This window comes from Ischnura elegans, chromosome 5, assembly GCF_921293095.1.
Source record: "Ischnura elegans chromosome 5, ioIscEleg1.1, whole genome shotgun sequence".
Taxonomy (NCBI): Eukaryota; Metazoa; Arthropoda; class Insecta; order Odonata; family Coenagrionidae; genus Ischnura; species Ischnura elegans.
Window position 1 is genome coordinate 34,965,349 of NC_060250.1, and position 22,598 is coordinate 34,987,946.

Here is a 22,598-nt window from a genome sequence, read left to right on the forward strand (position 1 = left end):
TTAAATGCAAATTTTTGCCAACGTTCCGGTATATTTATACACCTTTATGAGGGCTGTGAATAAATATGAGCACATCATTTGATAAATAAAAGGCATAAAAGGACAATATTTGTATTAATCTAGTTAAAATTAGATTAATTAGATAAACTCTTGTATAAATAAAATCATAAAGAAGACACTAGAATTTTGACATTCAAAAAAATTATGTCAAAATTTTAGTCTCGTCTTATCAATTAATTTACAACCGAATTCTTTTTATTTTTTATTTTACTATTGTAGAAAACATTTTTACCATCTTTCATACCTTTATCAAATGTATGTACCCAAATTCATTCATAGCCCTGGCAAAGGTGTATAAATATACGGAAAAGTTTGCAAAAATTTGGATTTAAAATTCTTCAAGACCTATACTCCACGACACTGAGTCAGCGAAAATATTCAGCTCCTAGAATATATGTAAAATTTCGTGACCCGTGTAATTTTTTTTTTTGATTTTGACCCCATTTTAATTGAAAGCGAAAAGATTCAGCTTCAAGATATACAATTTCGTACTTAAGAATAGAAGCTACGTGGCTTTCCACTGCATCTTAACTAAAGCCTGAATAACACAATCATTTTTTTGTCGCGAAAATAGACCACTCGTGCGATCGTTTTCCGCGACCGGAAAAGTGATCGCTCAAGTGATCATTTTTCTGAATCACACGGTCCCTCCCGCCGTCGCTTTTCGCATCATTTCCAATATCACAGTTCGTTGTCATAGGAACCGCATCACGAAAATATATAGCTTGTTTATGTTAACCTATGTCGTTCCCACGACTGTCAAACGTTGCGCTGCAATCGCTCCATACGGGCATGCGTTCTGATTGGCTGATATGGGGTTTCAGCGACGGAAAAAGCGACCAGACGAGCGAGTGATGAAAAAAATGCGTGAAATCCTCATCATTGGAGTGATCGCGAAAAACAATTGCCGGCGACGATCATTTTCGAGTGATCACTATAGTGATCGCTGGAGTGATCACTCGAAAATGACGAAAAAAATGATCCTGTGATTCAGGCTTTAAAGTGTAAAAATTTCCGCGTTTGGATGAAGAATTTTTTTCTGGGGGGGGGGGGGGCGCACAAGGGCCCGGCAGGCAAGTGGTCCTCTTTAAATTGAGATTAAAAACAGCATGCAACAATTATTACCTATGCGAAATATTCTCTTTATTTTAACATGGAAGCGAAATATGAAATTAAGTGATTGAGGCTCCGTAATATACAAAACAAAACGAATGTAATGATAACCGTAATAATAACTCGAGTGATCACTCAAAAAAATGACGAAAAAAAATGATCGTATTATTCCGGCTTAAGTTCACGGATTTAAAATTTCTGCGCCGGATCCCATAATTCCTGCCGCGTAGTATCAGAGGTGCGGTCTTGCTACTGCAAAGTAGTGCCTCTCTATCTTTCGCACATTTCACATTGGCCGATGTCGAACGGTGGGCGTTCTCACTTGGTGGGATGGTCCAGCCTCCGGTGGTCGTGAGGGTTGTAGAGGTCCGGCTGCCGCTGGTACCCGTTATCCTCCTTTCCGGCGATGGCGTTGCCGCTGGCCCCTTTCATTCCCCCTATCATGTAGACTTCACCTTCGCCTTCCCCGTCAGGCGTGTAGGCGACATTGAGGTGGCCCGGCTCACTCGACGTCCAAGCATTGCTTTTTGGGTGGAACGAAATGTAAACACTTTGGTTAAAATATAAAGTTTACGGCCTGATTCGGTGAAAATCTTTGATATTTAACACAATGAATGTGCTTGTTCATTTCTTGCACTCTTCTATATTTCTACCGACCCAGGTTACAGCGCATAAGACCTTAAAAATCCTAAATGTTGTTCACGGCGAATAGTTGTCCAGTCATTTTGTTTCTAGGTATAGCAGTAATTGAGACGATAGAAACTTATCTAAACTAAAAAAATAATCTATGAAACTTCACCTTAGATATCAGCTAACCGTGAACAATTAATGTGCCGAAATCTGGGTCGGTATAAATAAAGAAGCATGGAAATAAACAAGCCCTTTCACTATGTGAAATGTAAATAGGACCACATCCACACTTTTTTTTCTCAGGAGTAAGAGTCAGCTCTGATTGAGATTAAAAGTTTAATTTAACTATTTTCTACTTCAACAATAAACGAGTAAGCAAATTTAATAACGCTGAAACATTAAATATAAGGTGTAATGATATGAGGGTTGATAAATATTTTGAATGAGGGCATTATTTTAATTTCTCACCCCCAATGGATAAACGTTTTGGTTCTGGGAGGTTCAGTGACCGTGCAACTTCCGTACAATGAGTTCAAATTATCAGGAAAGAACTAATGGACATAAAAATGAGAGAAAATATGGATCAGAATTTTTAAAATTATTTTTTTACACGATTTACACTTTTTTCAATATGCAAACTAAATAAAAATGCGTCAAACTCTCGAAGTGAGCCAGTTTTACATAATAATTATGATATGAAGTTACGAGAAGAGCTTGACTATGAAATGGAAAGATTGCGATGTATATTTTTGTGACCAGTGAATGGAAATAATTATGATTACTTATACTTGAGTCCTGCTTTCACCTGTGTGCTGAATCAGATAAATTTCATAATTTTCCAGTCAAATTAAATTGCAGTCTGATTTCTTAGCTTGTGAGTAGTCATATTGTGGTCAAAATTAATCTTGAAAAAGTCATCAAGATCCTAAGTAACAGGTTATAACATGCATAACTCAACATAACAAAAGGCACTCACTCCTACATAAATAAGTTTCAATGGCTATTATAAATGTTAAATATCAATTCAGCAAAAGATAGAGCTCATTAATCATAAAAATGCATATGTTCCATTAGCATGCAATTCGCTACAAAGGTTGAACATGTATGGCAATGCCCTCAAAATGTTGACCCAGTAAAAATATCAAAGATGAAATTTTACAAGAAATAAGGCCATGAACTTAGTTAAGGTTCATGTAAAGTTCATGTTCAGTTGGTAAAGAATTTTGAAATAATACTTGAGTGACTTGGTACTTTGAGAAAATTTTGCCTAAGAAATTAAATGTAAAAAATATCATTCCAAAATACGATTTACATCGTAAATATGGTTTACAACAATAGACGGTTAGGTAAACGGAAAGCAAGGAAGGAAATGAAAAAGTAAAGATATGATTTTAGACGTAATGGGAGGAAAGGTTATGAGCAGCCAAAAAGGCATATGTATTGTACAGGGTAGAATGCTTGGAGAGCCAGTTGATAACGATACTGGAACATTTTTACTAAAAAGCAGATAGATTAAAGCCATTTTTAACCAATAATTTACATGAGTAGTAAGAATACGCTTCGTACTTGAGAGGGCCATGGATTTTACTCTGCTGGTCAGGCGGATCAGGAGGCTGTCCCAGACGGTTCCCTGAAGTATCTTCTGGCGAGACGGTACCTGGATTGAGCGGCATTTTGATTTCTCAGGAGATGAATCCTTTTTTCCTGTAATGAGATGATATTATTAAGAACTACAATGATTGAATTTAACTCTTGACCACTAAGTTTTATAGAAATGATTTTATTATTTAAGGTATTGCCGTACATTACGGCAAAACGTATATTAACTCCTTGCATAAATAGTGTAACATAAACGAATAAAAAATGAATGATTGAGCATATTTGAACAATAAAAGATCATTTATTGATGAAATTTTGCCAATGAAATAGTAATCGTATTAGTAATTTCAATGTATTTTTTATGTGATAATTTCAGTGTTCTACAGCAAATGAACATCTCCAGTTTTGTGATCTAATAGATATAACAGTCGCACATAAAAAACAGTGAAAAGAGAAGTAACCGTATCACTTAAAGGTTTTCTTTGGGGTAGGTTATCTTCTTACCTCGCTATTTTTATGGTAACTAGGTATGACGGACCGATTCCTGAAGTTGTCGCTAACAATACTGCATAAATGGATGAGCATATTTGAACAATAAATGGAACAACAATTGGTTTTCATTTAAGATGTATGTGGAAAATTTACCTTCACTTAAATATGGGTGTAACAATCAATCATTAAATCATTTACGTGTTTTATATTTGATTTTTCTTTGTAAACTTTTATATTCTTATGATAACAATGGTTGATATAGCAAGCTGAAAATAGCACAACGGGTAATTAATTTTTTTTTTACATCTTAAAAGTTTTCTGACATGATTTTTTCACGATAGCAGAAAAGGAAGTATCCTCTATTTAGTAATCAATTTCTTGCTTTGGAATATATCATATGAAATAACAAGGATAATTACCTTGCTTTATTTATTTCCACACCTTCGAAAACAACATTATTCGGCCTTTACATGAAGTTTTCTGATAAATTTAACAATCGAACGTGCACAAACATCCATACCCTGTATGAGGGCAGCTTATCCAGGCGGGACTCGAACCCGCAATCTTTGGGTTGGCTGGCGAGGACTTTACCCCACCATTACTAAGGCCGGCATTATCATATAGGTAAAACCGGAGCGAATTGCCTCTACGCCATTTTATGTTTAATAACACCGGATTAAAATATTTTTAAGTGCTATATATGTTCAAATAATTAATGGTTTATATTTGTTTCAGAGTCTCTTAAATCAAATCTGAGCCCTTAGGATGATCGTATAACTATCGAAAAGCTGGCGAGGAATCTTAGTTATTGATCGACCGTCAGCGAACACGAAAACAATCGAATAATAAGTAAAATTATTTATTAATCTTAACATAAAGTTAATTATTCTATTTATTAAGTAATTGAGAGATAAATAGAATTAATAAAAGCATATTCGTGCAGTATAGCTTTATATGGATACGAGATGTGCAGTGTTGGAAGGCAAGAGAGGAGAAGACTGAAGGTGTGTTACTCGTGAAGCTACCGAAGCATGATGTTCGCATGGAGGGAGTAACAAATAGATATTGATTGAATGAGTGAAGGGAAGAAGAGTATTGGGGAAACACATCAATTCCCCAACTATAAAACTAGATACCGGCCGAATATATAATAACGTGAACAATAATGTTCGAGTTAGTGGTAACTGTTACTCCCTCCACAAATATATGAGTCTAAGGCAGAGTTTGAATTGATGAACGAGCATTTTTATGTAAGAAAAGATCACTTCATTTCAGAATTTCCGCCAGTAAGATGATAATTATATTAGTAATCTCACTGCAACAAACAGTAAAACTGCACCACGGATGATTAATTTGTATTCCACGTTCCCTCCCTTTATTTTTTTACCGAGGCATGAAACGATTAATCCACGGTTCAGTTATAAGGAATAAATTTCTTGTATTTTAAAGATATTATAAGAAAAATCATGTCTAGTTTCCTTACTTTAAGATTATCACATAGCTAAAACGAGAACAGTTTCATCCACACTGAAATATGTGGATTTCAATTCTGCTGCTTGAGCAGCGATAAAATTTAGCTAAATTTATAAAGGAAAAATATCCATTGTATCGGGAATGGAACCAAGGACTTTTCTATGGGAATATAGGAACCTAGGAAACCTAATGGTCTGCACCGTGGCCTGGAGAGCCAAAGGTCCGTGGTTTGATTCACGGTGCTGAGCATTTATTCCCATTGAAATTAATATGAATTACACTGAGAGATATTGGAAAACAATATTTTTTGTCAAAAGGATCTTGAGGAAATTACGATCTCTCAAGTGGAATCACGTGTTTAAGTTTCCTCGTTACAATCGCCTAAATCGTCGTCATAAAATGACCCACAAAGAGAGGTTGAAATAAAATGTGTTCTAAGAATCGCTCTTCAAGTTATTTTCCATGAGTAAAGTACTAATGAGCAGCGAGAGAGATATACTAAAATTTTTTTCCTCGTGGTCATTCTGCTCTTTTCACATAAATTTACTACTTGGACGGCCGTTTATCTATTGTTGTAGTTCCCAAGTAATAAGGTTAGTAACACTCGCTTATCATGTTTGCGGTTGGTTTATGAGACGTAGAAAATACGTATAAAACTTCTCACAACCATTCCACTGGTTAATGAGTGCTTTAAACATGTAAAGGAAACAATTAAACTGCAGTGGAAGGTTAAAATTCTGGAACTATAAAAACAATACTGATAATTGCGCTTGGGTGAGGGCATTAAAAAATACGATCACTTGCGATAAAATGTCCACTTTGAGGCCCTTGTATGAACAGAACATTTATTTTACGAAACATTATGGCGGCAACAGATTAAATATTTTAATTCATCATAATTTAAGGATTTGCGCGGAACTTATGCATTTACTAATATATAATTTATATAAAAATAACTAATTTAAATGATTTTTATTAGAAATTTCTATCAATATGATACGAAAAGTAAATAGGAAAAATGAAAAATTTAATTAGTTCGGTTTATAGAGTTTAAAAACCGTTAGGTAGTATTATGGTCTTCATTTTTAAATTAAACTTTTGGCTAGAAATGTTTAGTGCCCTTTTCCGACTTTGTAATGAAATATCCCTCGATAAACTTCAACGATTCATGCTTGTTTTGGTACCATAATTGCTTACTCTGCTACGACGCTGTATGCTGCAGGAAGTAAAAATTGCAGTAGAGGCAAACGACTAGCATTTGTGTGCGTCGATATGACACAGTTAAATGCAGCGAATAAACACGATGAAGGCGGCCATTAAAACGGAATCAACACATCGTGGTAGAGAATTCGGCATCATTAAAAGCTTTTCCCAGTTTGTTGACAATGCGCTTACAACTCAGCTCCCTACAGCTGCGTAAATAAGATGTTCTTTCTTATAGAAGGTGCGCTATTCAGAGGGAAAATTGTTACACGCGTCGGTTTTCTTATAATCACATAAAGGACCACTGAAATCCTATGCTATTGGGCCAAGAGAGTACTTTACTCCTGTGTTGAATATAGATAAAAATATCACACATATTTTCTGCAATAACTTGATGATAAGTATACGGTTGCTCTTTCCTTTACAACTAACAGGTGCACGGTCCCTTCTATTATGAAAAAGATACTTATTCACTCCTGTATCAAAGAATCAATAATTACAGAGTGTTTACTGGTATATAAAATGAAAACTATACGGTAACTATCAGTCTCCAAAATGTAGGCTAATTGGATCGATTTCAGCATATAATTAATTAAACCAATTCAATTTCAATTCTCATAAAGAAAACTCATTTATTAAAATAATTTGGACTTATGAGTGATAATTTACGTAATTTCGTACTCTTTCCCTCTGGAATACCACAATAAATATTTCTCGGGTCCTCCCCCGGGGCAGGTTGTTCATACCCGACGTTTCGATTCTCGCAAAAGGCACCGTCATCAGACCAGGTAATTCATAGCAATCAGAGCAGGAAGCATAAAATGTTACATGTTTCCCATTTTCAATGATTAACTTATGTGCAATTTCACCAAATTGGAATAGTTGTGTTATAAGTTGGCCAATTGAACAGAATAATGTGAAGAACGTAAGAAATATTGCTTATAAAACGACAAAATTTCACGATCCTTTTAATCTCATAAAAAATTGAAAGCCTTGTAAATGATGCGTCTTATACGTATCCTAAAACAATAAACGAAGGGGAAAAGGTTCTTTCTTACTTCACATCAACGAAGATTACGCAGCCAGGAGGTCTAAGCAAACGTTCACGACGGTCATCAAAGGTTTATCTAAACTACAGTCTTACTTTTGATTGATACTCCGTAGTTCTGGAATCATCACCTCAACAGATTCATTCTTTCGATTTCTATCTCAGATTCAAAAGTATAAATTACAATTAATGTCAACGCTCAATGAATTATAATATTAATACCATTAAGATACCAGTTCTTTCATTTTACAGCTAATTTTAGCGTATACACAGGTACATAGAAAGGCTAAATAAATTAAATTTAGGAGAGTAAAATACCTCGAGTAAAATACCTCGCAAAAATAATATTCCTACAGACAGTAATTTTGAGGTTATTTGATAAAGCAAAGCTAAACCTCATAACGTAGTTAACGACTAAGGAGACACGGTGCAAAAATAATCGACCGTTAATTAGCAAAATAAATCCCTGGAAGGCAGTCAGATGGAAAAATTACTCGACGCAATTTCTATTAACATTTAAATTTCAGAATATTATTTTTTTTTACACACTGCACCTCTTCGATTGCATCTTATTGCATCCTCGGAAATGAGTATTCCTCAAAGTAAGAAGCAAATATTTCTCTTGAATATTCGGAATTTGAGGATTTACTTAACAGAAAAAATAACATTAGAAGATGAAAATCACTCAGCCTACTGTGAAGAATATACATCAAGTGTTCAGGCTTCACTTGGTAAAACCACATATTTATAGTGCGAAATAAATCACTTAGTAATGTTCCTTAAAAACTTTTATTGTTTCAATCCTGGGTATCAACTGCGATAATTTCTATATATTAGTTGAAACCCAGGTTCGGAACAATAAAGGTTTTTGTGGAACATATCTAAGTGATTGATTTCGCACTATTGATACGAATAAGTTGACAAATTGAGCAAAGATGAATATTTATCATTTCATAATTATAGGACTCATTTTCATCTCCTGAAAAAATTTACGCGCCGCTTTGAAGCTGTCAGTCTATTACGGATGAAAGTAGCCAGAAAAAGAAATAGTCGTAACTATTTTTCCTGGCTAAAATAGTAAAAAAGTATCGACTGAATGAAAAACCCTTTGCAATTTCGACTCCTAAAAACTTCATACAGCCATTAGGATAGCCGTCGCGGGTTGATGTAAATTTAGATACAGTTTTTTCGGGCTTTACTGCGCGTCTGTCCCCAATCTTACCTGGTGATAGTCTCGGCGGTGTGGCAGTCGCTTTGTTAAAGTTCATGAAGTACATTTAAAGTTGACTGGAGTTGACCTCTTGAATGGTCTGAAGAAGGCGACTGAAACGCCGCCGAAATTTTAGCTCGGAACGAATAGGAACAGATAAAGAGTAAAGCCCGGAAGAGTTGCATCTTTATCAACTTCATCAACAACACGACGCTTTTCGTCAGTTTCAAATCATTCTCAAGTGACACTCATCATTATTACTTGAGAATAAGGTAAAAAAAGAAACGGTTAGTTTGTTTAATGAAGTATTTTTAGTAAGATCTGCTAAGTATCGTTCATTGAGTATGGAGTACTTCCACCGCATCTCCCCTGAACCATACATATACTGTTTTAACTTGATCAATAAATTTTGCACCATTCCAAAATGATTTTATCCACTGTTTCACCGTCCCTTGAAAATTGCACGGGAGTGTTGAAACCATTTATTTAATGTAATAATAGTGGGGTACTACAGTCTATTTTTTCAACTTCTATATGGAAGTTCAAAAAGTAACGGCAGAGGTTCTCAACATGAATAGATACCGATTGATAAACAGGATGGAGAAAAATTGTGTCAAGAAATTTTAACCCTGGATAGCTGACGCCAGTAGGAAGTATTATTATTGATGATGTTTCAGTAGAAAATGCACCATTTTTAAACTACAGAAACTTTAAGCCAAGTGCTCCGAATAGCCGTGAGTTTGCCCTGCTACCAAACGTCTTGCATACATCGCAATCTCCTGCAGGCAAAGTATTCAGTCATGAGTTCTCCAGAACATCCGGCAACAGGGCAAAACCGCGGAAAATAGGAGCGCTTGGCTCAAATTTCTAGTTTAATTATTTTTCTTCCTACTGGTATCAGCTATACCTACAGGGTTAAAATTTCGCGACCCACTTTTTCTCCATCCAGTATACTCCTTTGATCCCCATTCTTACGAATATTAAAAAAGAGGAACCTCAAGTCGACCTCTAAATGTGTTACTACTCACTGCACACTTGAATGAGTTTACGAAAGTCTCCACATGCGTCGCTGTCGGACAAAGTGATCCGAGTTTCACAGGGAAATGTAGTATAATTAGGGGTGTAACCCGAATGTTTTTACATTATGATGTGATCCATCAAATTCATAACTCTTCAATGCTATTCTTCGCAATAACAAACATTATGCTGCAAAACATTGGAAAAAATGGATCGTATTGCACTCATCACCATTTTTAAAAAACGATTACAATACGACCGAAGAGGCAACAGAAATCAGCCTTCTATGGGATGGAATTGCATGGACGAATTGGATCTATGCATTCCCATTGCCCAATCTCCTCTGAGCATCCCTCTGGGCTACTCACTTAGCTTGCGAGGGCCTCAGGGCACTTCGCGGCCGGACCCAACGGACACAGCCACCTCAGTTGCTCGCTCGCTGTCCGCCGCTCCTAGGAAACAACTGAACGCCACCACCGGTACAACTGTCACTCGGGTAAGCTTACTTCGTCCCTTTTCTATGCGAGGGGGGTTCCTTTCCTTCCCGCCCGCACTCGAGTTGTCCCACTCCCCCGAATGCGACCTCGCCGATTTTGATATCGGAAGGATCCTCGGAAGTGCGAGAGATCCCTCAAGGCGAGGAGAAGAAAACAAACACCTCCCTCGGCAATTTGCGCCTCAAGTTGAGGATTTGTCAACCTGCCGTCCCATTACGCACTATCGTAGCCAGAATACGAATCTGGGGAGGGATGTTTGTAAGTATTTTTCAGGTTCAATCAATTAGTGAGTACCTAATAAAGTCAAAACAATCCTTTGATGATTTTATTGCTGAGGAATATTGAAAGAAATCTGCTATCATGTTTATTGAAATTCAAAATGAGCTTCTTTCTTCGTAAAAATATGATTGATTACAATAAAAGTTTTTAATTAAAATACGGTCTGGAGGGAGAATCGATATTGCTTTCATGATAATTTTTATCCACAGTTTTGAGTTTTCCCTCGACAGAGCGTTAAATAATTGCGGCAACGACCAGAAGACAATTTGGCTGCTGGCTTCCCCACCATTTCACTTTCAGACCACTTCTATTTTTGAGGATCTGAGTAACCAGTATCTACGATCTTTAGTTAATTGATATCATTTTAATCAATAAAAGGCAGAAAAGCTGGCTGAATAAAAATCAAGAGGACATATTCGACCCTAGGAGAATTTAAGTTGATTGGGTATTTTAGGAGTAAATAGTTCGCCGTAGTAAAGGGATAGTGAAAAGAGTTGCGGTATCGGTTGAAATATTTTTTGGAAAAAAGGTTGGTATTGGCGAATAATGCTGGATTGTAAAGAAAATAACGGTGTATCATTAGGGACAATTGTAATGTTCTTTAGCCAACATACGGAGATTATTTGGAAGGAGAATAAGAAAGGTGGAATCAGCGAATTGGTCAACATTCTACAACTAAGCCTCCGTTAAGTTCCAAACTACTTTACGGACAAGATATAACTGCCATGCCGGCGTATGCCACTGTTATTCGCCATTTATTCCCCGGTCATTAAGCAGTTTCATTTTCTCAATTCACTCAGAATGGATAATAATGTGATACATGATACAAATCATTAGTTTAAGGTCATTCGAGCAGCAACGGAAAAATTTCATCCGCCATGAGTCATCACACAACGAAATTCGAATGCTAATGTTCATGGCTATTATAGGTCTCAAATCTGGTAGCAGACTTGAGTTTTAAACTGCTAAGGTTATGTGATTAGGAACAGAACACTCATAATCATAATAAAAAATATTTTTCATTCACTCTTCCCGCAAAACAACTCATTTAAAGGTTTTGAAATATTCTAATAAATTATTTCGAATAGATGCGATAGATGGCAATGAAGTTGTGGTAAAATAAGAAAAAACTTTAAACATTTTATGAACTCGATGATAAAGACCCGATTATGTCGATTCAGCGTAAAATAACGAAGGTTAAGACGTAAAGACTGTTGCTGAAGTAAAATACTTCAGGTTTATCGAGGTAGGAAGTATACAGTCTGATTATAACAGGCCTCGTTAATTGCACGGATTTAATTCATTTCAGTGAATAGCGCGGTAATGTGCAGAAAGTACGCGAAGTGTTATCTCAAATCCAAGGATGTGGACATACCTTGAATTTCCTGCAACTGATGGAGGCCTATTTCTCTGCTAGTCATCATCATACTGTCATGGATCGCTCAATATCCGACCGCATAGACTTTCAAATTTGGGCTTACCGAGCGCAACTCTACCACCCTTCTCCTTAAAATTATAATTATTTTCTTCTAACTGTAGCCAGGTGGAAACATAATAAAGATACACTTTTGCATGTTCCACAGAAGTTTTAATAACCGACCCAGGTTTCGACAGTACACTACGTCATTATCAAGGTATAGTGTACTGACATAGTGAAGTGACAAAGTGTACTGTCGAAACCTGGGTCGGTTATACAGTACACTTTGTCACTACATTATGTCAGTACATTATACCTTGATAATGACGTAGTGTACTGTCGAAACCTGGGTCGGTTATTAAGACTTCTGTGGAACATAAAAAAGTGTATCTTTACTATGTTTCCTGTCACCAAGTTCCACCAAGTATCGCCTTCTAGCCTTAAGTTGTAGCCAGGTGGATATAAGATGAGTAATGAATACAGCATCTTATTTATTATAACCGGTGCCACATTATTGCCGCATTAATATATTTTTTCGATCAACTTACAATTATTAATTTATTTCTATCTTCTTTTGAGAATTATGACACCACCATGGAGTTATCAGGTTTCACATAGGTACTCGTACGTATGATGGTCAATATTCGTTTGATAGATAACTATTTTCGACAACAGCCGATTAGATTAAGGCGAATAATCCGGTGAGAGAGCTTGATTAACCTGGCCGAATGCAACCTTTCAACCAGACTTGGAGAGAAACTTAAACTATCGTGCATAACGTGATAGGAATTCATGACAACTATTCCGTCAAGGAGCGACTAAAATGCCTCTATTTAGAATTGATTTGCAGAGAAAATATCTGAATCCTTGGGATCCCCTTCTTAATGGAATTCAATGAGCTTTCTGGGCTCCAGTAGCTATCTTGAGGATGAAATACGACGTACCATCGTTTATAATATCATAACAATCGGTTCAGTGTATAAATAATAAGTATGATTAGTATACTCAGCGCATTTCCCCTTAATATAAGGGCATTTAAAATTGATGAATATTTTTTTCCTCGCGTAAAACATTAACATTCACCAGTATTTAAAAGTTTTACAGTTATAAGGAAGACGCAGTGTATTAAAACATTACACAGCGACTCAAACCAAGTAATTGTAATTATTTCACAATATTTTCTCAGAGTACCACAGTCTTGACCCGTTTTAAAATGACATTTGACATTTGACAAATGACATTTAAAATGATCTAATCTTACCGCGAAATAACCCAAATTATGATAAAAGGATTGTTTTAATTTCTACGAGAGAGCTCGATCGTGACTATGTGGGAAACGAAAAAAGAAAAGAAAGCTGGCTAAATAAAATGTTTATTATTAATGAGATTTTATTCAATAAACAAATAAATATTTATGAAACCGAGAAACCAAGTAAGACATCGAGAAAAATAAGAAATTGAAGACGTTGCTGGTGCATAGTTACTTCGCAAATTTGGAAGTTGGTGGGGATTGATAAGAGGAAACGAAAATTATAATGAAAATTATTAAAGTTGCCACCCACCTTTCACGAGTTTATGACGCCACTAATGTTTTGGCTCACTGACTCGATCATTGATGGAAATAATCGCTCACCCCAGAATAAACCACTTGAGACCGATACCCAATATGCCTAGCGCATTCCCTCTACAGCAGGGGAATTTCAATCAGACGGATAACATTTTTTTTACTTTCCCCCGGGTAAAATATTAACATTGACCTATGATTATAGATACCTGAAATGAAGGCGCAATGTACTTATACCTGGTTTGGTACAAACACTTTAATCGCCGACTCAAACTAAGTAGCGGAGAAATGGTAAGTCGCTGGGCAGGATTCAGAGATGCCATCAACTTATATGCCTTCGATGTTTCTTCGTAAGTAGCTCGAGGAGTAGGAGAGTGATCGAAAATATGAGAACACGAATCTCTTTATTTTTCAATTACTGGTATGTTATCTAATACCAAAGGTTTTTCATTTGTTACCCCAGTCATGCTTTATTTCTAAGTCTTTGAAAAAGTTTTTGCAAAATGCACATTCTTGGCTTCTCACTACCGAAAGTGTAGAACAAATATTATTATAAAATATTGATGTAAATGAAATATAAATAAAATTTTTGTTGTTATTTTTCATGTGTGCACTTAAGCTTTGTTGACATAGATTACCTTAAGGTAAAACAAAATGAGTTACACTATATGTAAAGCATAATATATTATTATTTTAGATGGTAGCCTCAAACAGGTTATCTTTCGAGGCTACCTAAGATTACTCATTTTTGCTATTGTTATGTACTTTGTTTGTGGAATAATAAAATTATTATTATATTTAATAAATTCGGCATCAATATTAGCCCGCTCCCTACGAAAGGCGCCAAGAGAACCAAGGCTTAACGTCCGATCCAACGGAACTCCACTGCTACACTTGAAGTGCCCTCCACTAAGCACTTAAGCATGGCCAAGAATTTTTTCACGGCGAATGGCAGCAGGGCCGATGATGATGGAAAAGGATTTCATCGAAACGTCGTCAGCGATGGAGATGGAGTAGATTATCCGGATGAAACCCCGAGAAGACAACAATTCAAGCATGGGTCCGGAAATCAGGGCCGTAGCCAGGATTATTGGCCGAAGGAGCAGACAGATTGTCAGGTAGGGATTCAAGTATATGTTACTGGAGGGTATAATGAATACAATCATAAAATACTCGCAGTTCAAGTTGCCTAGGTCGGGCGGCGCCCGACCTGGGGCCGTATTCTGTATCTCCCAACCGATCGGTGCGGCACCGATTCGTCGGGTGGGACGTCATACCGACTCATCGTGCGATTCTGTATGCACCCGATCGGTGCGGCACCGACAAGAAAACGGGAGATCGTCGGTAGCCGCACCGACACACAATCTTACACACACACTTTTTGGTGTGGGTACGGCTACCGAATCACAATCTCTCACTCCAAACAGGCAACTACATTTCACTGTACAATCAGTTGCTGATTCCCTTGGCGTAAAAAAAGATATTTGTAATTTACATATGAAGTTTGCTGCGAATATGTTATCACTTTCTCTCATTTGGAATAGGCAACTTTATTTCATTTTATCGTCAGCTTTTGATTCCCTTGACGATAAAAGAATATATTTGTAAATAAATATGAGGTTTGCTGGAATGTTATAATGCTATCTCACTTGGAATGCGCAACTTACATATATTTCACCCAATCACGATTTCTTAACTCCCTCTTCATTACACTTCTTTTAATTACTTCCAGCTTATTTTATACACTTATTTTAATAACAATTTCCTTAGTTGTTCCTCTAATATAACATTTACACTTGGTTTTGAATCCTACGTTCACTTCCATGGTATGTGATTTTCGTCTGCAACGGTACATATGGTATAACCGTCCGTTGATAACATTTAGACGGAACTTACTAATTTACAACTATATTACCAAATCATGAATAAATAGCAATATCCATTACCAATATTATAAAAAAGAAAATACGATCTCAAAGGTAATTTCAGCAATTCATTCCAGCAATAACATTCTCCATCACATGCAAACTATATTTCGATGTTTTAATATTATTTCCTTCGCTTCTGTAGGCAGAGCACTACTACCAAACATTATATAAGCATTGTTAACAAGTTACCCAATATCGATCATCTTAATCTAACAATAAGTGGTAATTTCCACAAATTAAAAGATTTAAAACAACAACAACAAACTGCGTGCCAATAAGTCTTCACTTGCTTCTACTCTTCTTTCATTGGTGGTGACACGTCACATGACTTCTAACTTCGGATATATTCGGTTTTTCCGTTTGGGGAGGAGTGGAAACCGTACCGACCGGTTTGAAACCGACGACCGTACAGAATCGCCGAAAGTGCCGTCGTCGGTACGGAAACCGTTGTCGGTTCGGAATGATGTCCAGTCGGTGGGCTTGAAAGGGAAACCGATCGGTGCGGTACCGACGAAACACTGAATACGGCACCAGGCCCCCCTGACTGTGTCCTTGCGAGAAACCTATGAAAATTCTATCTCACCGCCGTGATTAGAACCGGGGCCCACGGGGTGAGGAGCCAACACTCGGGCCAACACACCAACCCCATTCCCCATTTCAAACAGTAACACAATCGGAAACAATAAAAAAATTGATGAGCGAACCATTTAATTAATAGCGAGAGATGGGAGTGTTCATTCGTTCAGGGTAAACGCGCTCAATGCAGAAAAAATTTAATATTCCTCGGGAGGATCCCCCGCCGTTGGTGACCTCCGCTCTCGGCAGACGGCGGCCCCACAACCGCCGTCGCCATGTCTCGCGATCCAATGCAGCCGCGCGGAAGGACGGTGAGGTAGAGAGGGGGGGGAGGGATCTGGGTGGTTCAATTGCCCCCGCGTCATTATTGCCTCCGTCCTCCGACCGCCTCCGTATCCTGACTCTCCCCCTCCCCTCCCAACTGCCCGCCCCCACCTCCAACTCCCCCAAATGCACGACAAACCTTGCCCCCTCAGGTTAGGCCGCTCCCATCGCTTATACAATTCCGCGGAAAATAATTGATTGCATCAACGTCGGGTAAAGAAAAACGGCTATTTTCCGATCACTGCCTTACCTGTGAATGACAATATTCTGCACCTGTGATCCTCAACTGTGATTACAATCAAGTTTACGAATCGCACCAAAAAAATACACCGCCACAATGCTTTAAAACAAAGGCGTTGTTGAGATCCCAAAATCCCGCGCTGGAAATATAAAATTTACTTCTGTAAATACGCTTGAGCCGGATAGCGGTTACTAGCAGATTTAACTATCATATTTAAAAACGCGCCACCGTAGCGCTTCAAGGCGTTGTTGCGAAATGGAATCATAAATTTTACGTTTGTACATACGCTACAGTCGGAAAACAAAAAGCATGCGAAATCAAATACCCCAGCAATACATCTTCCAAGCAACCAATTTCATCTTCAATACATCTTAATTGCAATCATCTGTATAAGTGATTCCGATTCTTTTTTGTCGACCTCGGTGTCGGCGGGCTAAAGACCATACCTGCCGCACAATAGGTCTCGAGTTCGAGTCCCGCCTGGGTAGGTTACCCGTATCCTGGGCATGGAAATTCATGTGCATTAAAGTTAAAAACTCCGACTAAAAAGGTCAATGGTATTCGAAAAAGGCTATTCGAGCTTCCAGCCGGGTGGCCTCTCTCCATTCTGCTGACGTTTCGGAACACGACTCGGGTTCCATCCTCAGGGCCAAAACGACGAGCCCGAAGATGGAACCCTGAGGATGGAACCCGAGTCGTGTTCCGAAACGTCAGCAGAATGGAGAGAGGCCACCCGGCTGAAAGCTCGAATAGCCTTTTCCGAATATATTCGCCGGGAAAGCACCAGATCTTAGGTCAATGGTATTGCTTACGGTGGTACAGGTGTAAATATTACTCCGGAATCGACCTCATAATAACCGCTCATCTTTCCCTACGACTGTTTCAAGAATTTTTAATAAACTTATGTTTGCTAAAAGGGAAACAGTGAGTTTTCGAATAAATAAATTTATTATTTGTTTCAAACCATATGCATAAAATATGATCTAATATCGAGAAAATAACCCAGATCATTGCATTTGTCGGCTAGACAAACGCGCCAGCTTCAGCGACTTTTGCCTATGAACGAAATCATGATTTAGACAATTTAGAATCACGGACTGATTGCACTCTACAACTCATGTTCTGTCACTTCATTCCGCTACCAGCGGTGGTAATGTTGTCGTAGTTGATAGGAGTGTGAATACTATGACAATGATTACAGGCAATAAGTCGCAGGTTGTGATTGCTAATCATTTTTGTGATTCAATCAGAATTTGAAAAACATCGCTCATCATGTTATCAACAGTAGCATGAGTTGTGGAGATTACATTACGAATTAGAAAATAATTGTGTAAGCTCTAGAGGCAATATGTGAGTTAGCATTCTTACCATCTATTCTAAAAGTGCGTTTACACTGTGTACCATGTTATATAAAACAAGTTACATATAACATGTTTTACGAAAAAGCCCCAAATCCGTGTAATATATTTCACGTAATGTTATATCATGTTATCATAAACATGTTATTTGTGCATTTTTGGCTTCGTTGGACTCTTGTTATAAAACAAATGTCATTTAAAACAAATGTTACAAGTAACTAGTCACAAATAACATGTTTATGTAACATATTACATAGTGTAAACGCTCTTTTACAGTCGAGGTACTTCCTAAATATTTTACAAGCAATCATGGTATTTAATACTCTTGAAATGGCTTCGCTTCATTATCTGGATTCGATCTGACGCCGTCAATTGTGATGGCATTTTATCATCATCATGGTATTTTATTTCTATAGGTATTCTGCTGGCTACTGTAGATTTACATGGAGCATTTTTCGAATCACTCCGCAACCAAACTAACTTACCAACTGATTTTAACTATTTTTTTGCATATCCTATTTATTTTATGACAAATTATGAGATATTACGAAAGAAAACCCGAGCAAAGCTTTTTAAACGCGTTTTCAAGCATGTTTCCAATTGGGAACATACCAAAAAATTTTGCTATTACTTGAAAAATAAGTACACTTGACCAATAAGCTGAGTTTAACAACGTAATATATAATACAATGATCTTTTGAATAAATGAACATTTGTTACTGGAGAGCGAGTGTAGGGAAAAATGTCGAATAAACCGGATACTTACTACAGGTGTGATGAAAATAACCAATTTTGAAAAGGAATAATTAACGACCAATGTACACACGAGTCATGCGATTCACTCTAAAAAATACTTCCATACTTTATATATGCCTCGTTCAGATTACAATTGTCCCAGCAATCGTTGGAACTATCGTGCATTCACACTACGATTGTTAAAACTTGTGCTGCCCTCCAGTGCTGACATGTAAAGTGAACGAGAAATTGACGGTTAGCAAAGCTGTTGAGGTATGCAGGGTTAAGATATTACTTTGTTCAACGTGTATTTAACGAATCATTTTTCTTCCACTCATATTCATCCTTGCTTGGAGAAATTCACGAAAAAAATAGAGCGAAGGGAGCTTCACGAACTTTTCGTCTTTCTCTTGTCGCTTCCTTTTCCGGTCTCCTAGCGTCTAACCATCGTAAAGTGGCAACGTTCGTAACTACGGTAACTATTATCAGGACATGAATTCACACTGCCAGTTCGGCCAACTATCGTTAGGACGATCGCTCGGACAATCGTAATCTGAGGGATTACGTAATAAAAGCCATAAAAGTAATCACAGATACGAAATATAATTTTCATTGGGTAATTTTTACAGATCTTTTCTCAAATAAGAATTTCATTGGATTGTAAACGGTTAAACTTATCTTCGATTCCCAGTTCCCTTTCATTCCATCTGCAAATTATTTTCTCTTCCTCCTCCTTCCCCGTTCACCTTATATTCTTCCCTCTCTCTCACACGGTTTTGAACTTTAAACACTTACGTATCTATGGTGCTGTATGGCATCAATCCACGGGATGCCTTGTTGACAATTTCGTCGAGGAGAAATGCTTAGCAAACGAATATCCTTTTGTAAATTAAAAATTCTTATATCTATAACACATTTAGAATGACTGCTTTAATGGAGGTCACCAAATTAATAATTCAATAGTTTTTCTGAGTATGTTTACGCTTTATGAGTCAAAAGTTATTCAAGTAGATAAGCCTAGTTTGGTGGTGGACCCTGATTAATATACATAAGCATTGCACAAATCGAGCTTAGTAATTATGGAACATATGATATCGACAAGTTCTAACTATCTCTTACCAATGTCTACCTCTTCTGTAAAATTAATTTGTTTTAAAAGATAAAAGTAGTATCGCACAGAAATGGTATGAACTCAACAGTCAAATTAGCTTTGCCATTAGTATTTTATTTTCTCCCAAATTATTCATCTCTGTGAATTCAGCTCAATCTTGCCACGCGCCATCTTGATATAAGAGCTAAAAATAAACATAAAGTATGTTGATTTCCCAACGTAAATATTTATCTCCCAATCAATTTTTGAAAAGAGCAGACTGGAATATATTTTAATTAAATTTGCCTCGGATCCACGTCGATTGAGTTATCGTCGAGTTATCCAGCAAGTACTTGGGTCACTCCAAGTCAAAGCATCAACAAAAATTAATCATTTTCCTTAGCATGCAACATTGAGTGTTGTTTCTTGTGTTTTGTTTTCCTCGTATGTAAATACAGTTTTGATGAATTGCTTGCATGGCTCTGGAGGCTTTGCGCCTGAGAGTATCGCCGTTCAAATCCCATTACCGACGGACTTGCTTGCATTTAGATTTTCTCGAAGTTTTGTCTGGCTTCAGTCGATGACTTAACAACTGTCAGTGGGGTAATCTAAATTATGCCTCGTTTTTCCCTGCAGTGTTTTGACGCTTGATTTCAATAGGTACGTCAAGCTTCAACAATTTGAGACATTTTGAGGTTGAAATGTGATCCTCATGGGAATCTCATTACTCTGTTTGATTGCCACAGCCCAAAAAACCTTAAGTGTTTCAATCATTCACAATGGGATTGTATGGGATACTCGAAGACTGCAACGGTGGTGTACTTTCGTATAGCATAAATGTTGAGCCTGCCCTTTCCACGCATTTTAATACATTTAAAGGAAATGATCAATGTGGATTTATTGGCATTTTAACACACATAAAAATCCTCTACCTCGTTCTCTATAAGTTTTCGTAATCACGTGAATTCCTGCCGAGTCAACATCATTTTCTGCAATTCGCCACTGCAACTGGCAAAAGGAAAAGCGATTTATTTACTTACCAGCACCTCATTTATTTTCACCTAAATTTTTTATTTGGATAGTTGATATCCATCAATTCTACAGCCACGAATTGTAAAACATACTTATCTTTAAATCATTTATCGGCTTTGGACGAAAATTTAGTAATCGGTTTGGTACGAGAAGCGCGAATGCCATTTATTGATCATTGAATGAAATATTCCTTCCTTGAATTGAGAAATTCCAGGCCACGGTCACATTTCAAGACGTTCATTGATGTTATGTGGCTTTTTTTTATCCTTAATTTATACTCTTTGAGAATTCGGCGGTACTGATAGCTGCGATTCGAAATTAATTAAAATTACCCAACGGTAATTTTACATTGCTGGGTCCGGTAAAGACCCTGAGTTTCACGGTGTCATTATTCCTACTAATACTACCTGGCGGCGAACGATCGAAGCAGAGGAACGATGGTCATAACCCGGCTGCACTAGAGGAACACGTGTTTATAATGACTTTACTTTTATTTATCAGCTCATTACGGGGTGATGCCCACTACATTCTGTTTTTATGGCGGTAATTTACGGTAATTGAATGTTGTATATGTATTAATGTCGAAGATTTGTAATGGTATAACCTACGGCAGAAAGGAAAAATTAAGGGTAAGTAGCAATTATGTAGCAATTATTAAGAATCAAATTTTATTTTATAATGATTGATATGTTGATTACGCACCCATTTCAATGATTAGCCATGCATTCTAGCATTAATCAGAATTTATCAAATTCTTTGACAACAATCACCATGAGATCCGGTATAAAAATAAAGAGTTTTTATTAAAGAGAAATGGGCAGAAAATGTGGCAAGGAAAATCCTATTTGTTATGGCCGTCAATCTATGGGGAACAATTGGAGGAGCATAATTCGAAATTTTCAAGAAAAAATCTCAAAACTTCTCATTAAAAAAATATTTAGGAATTTTTCATACTATGAATATCATTTGAGTTTTTTTTCAAATGATTTTCATTTGGAATCTTTTCCAGTATACCTACTTCGTTTCTCGAAGCAGACTCCTGGAACTCTAACTTTTCCCCTTCCCGGCGTGAGGTGATAGTGGGAGGGGGCTATTAAAGGGTGAGGCTACGAATAGGGACGGGTGAGACAGACGGAAAAAAAGCACAAAGTACCAGCTTCCTGCAATTCCCATTCCAATAAACAGTGGCTCTCTCGGCGCCAACATCCACTACTTCCACTCCTACTCTATAGAACACGCTCACACCTTGGTTGAGATCTATATCCCTCACATAATTGAAAGCATTCAGCCGCATTCACAGATTCCAAGCAATCCAGAAATGCCATATTCACTTGCGCTCCGTTAAAACAACACGGTTTTCTCTGATGACATACCTTAGCTATAATAAAACTAAGAATAGTTTAATTTATACACGCAACGAGTTATCTCTTTTTGCTAATATTATTGCACGAAAAGTTCATTTAACTCTTAAATCATGAAGGATACTAGCAAAGTAATATGTAATAGCATCAACTCATTTCTATCTCAGTGAATACATGAATATAAGACAAATTTTCAACTGGCAATAAAAAGACGACCTGTGAGAATACAAGAGGTTTACCCATTTTTACTCCGAGCCAAAGTACTCAGAAATTTCAACTATGGGGATGAATAAAAATAAAGTCAGGATGTCATTGAGATTTTGGACAAGAGCAAATGCTTTTACAGTAATG

At 37.1% G+C, this 22,598-nt stretch overlaps 1 protein-coding gene across 1 annotated transcript in view; it reads right to left on the reverse strand.

The window, feature by feature from the left end:
* The window catches only part of LOC124158708 (proton-coupled amino acid transporter-like protein CG1139), a 56,032-nt gene that overhangs the window by 16,526 nt on the left and 16,908 nt on the right, over window positions 1-22,598 (reverse strand). Inside the window, exons 2-3 of the mRNA XM_046533950.1 lie at window positions 3,370-3,507; window positions 1,496-1,696 (exon numbers count right to left, since the gene is read on the reverse strand). Coding sequence (XP_046389906.1) covers window positions 1,496-1,696; window positions 3,370-3,476 — 308 coding nt within the window. The 5' untranslated portion in view covers window positions 3,477-3,507. The remainder of the gene's footprint in view (window positions 1-1,495; window positions 1,697-3,369; window positions 3,508-22,598) is intronic.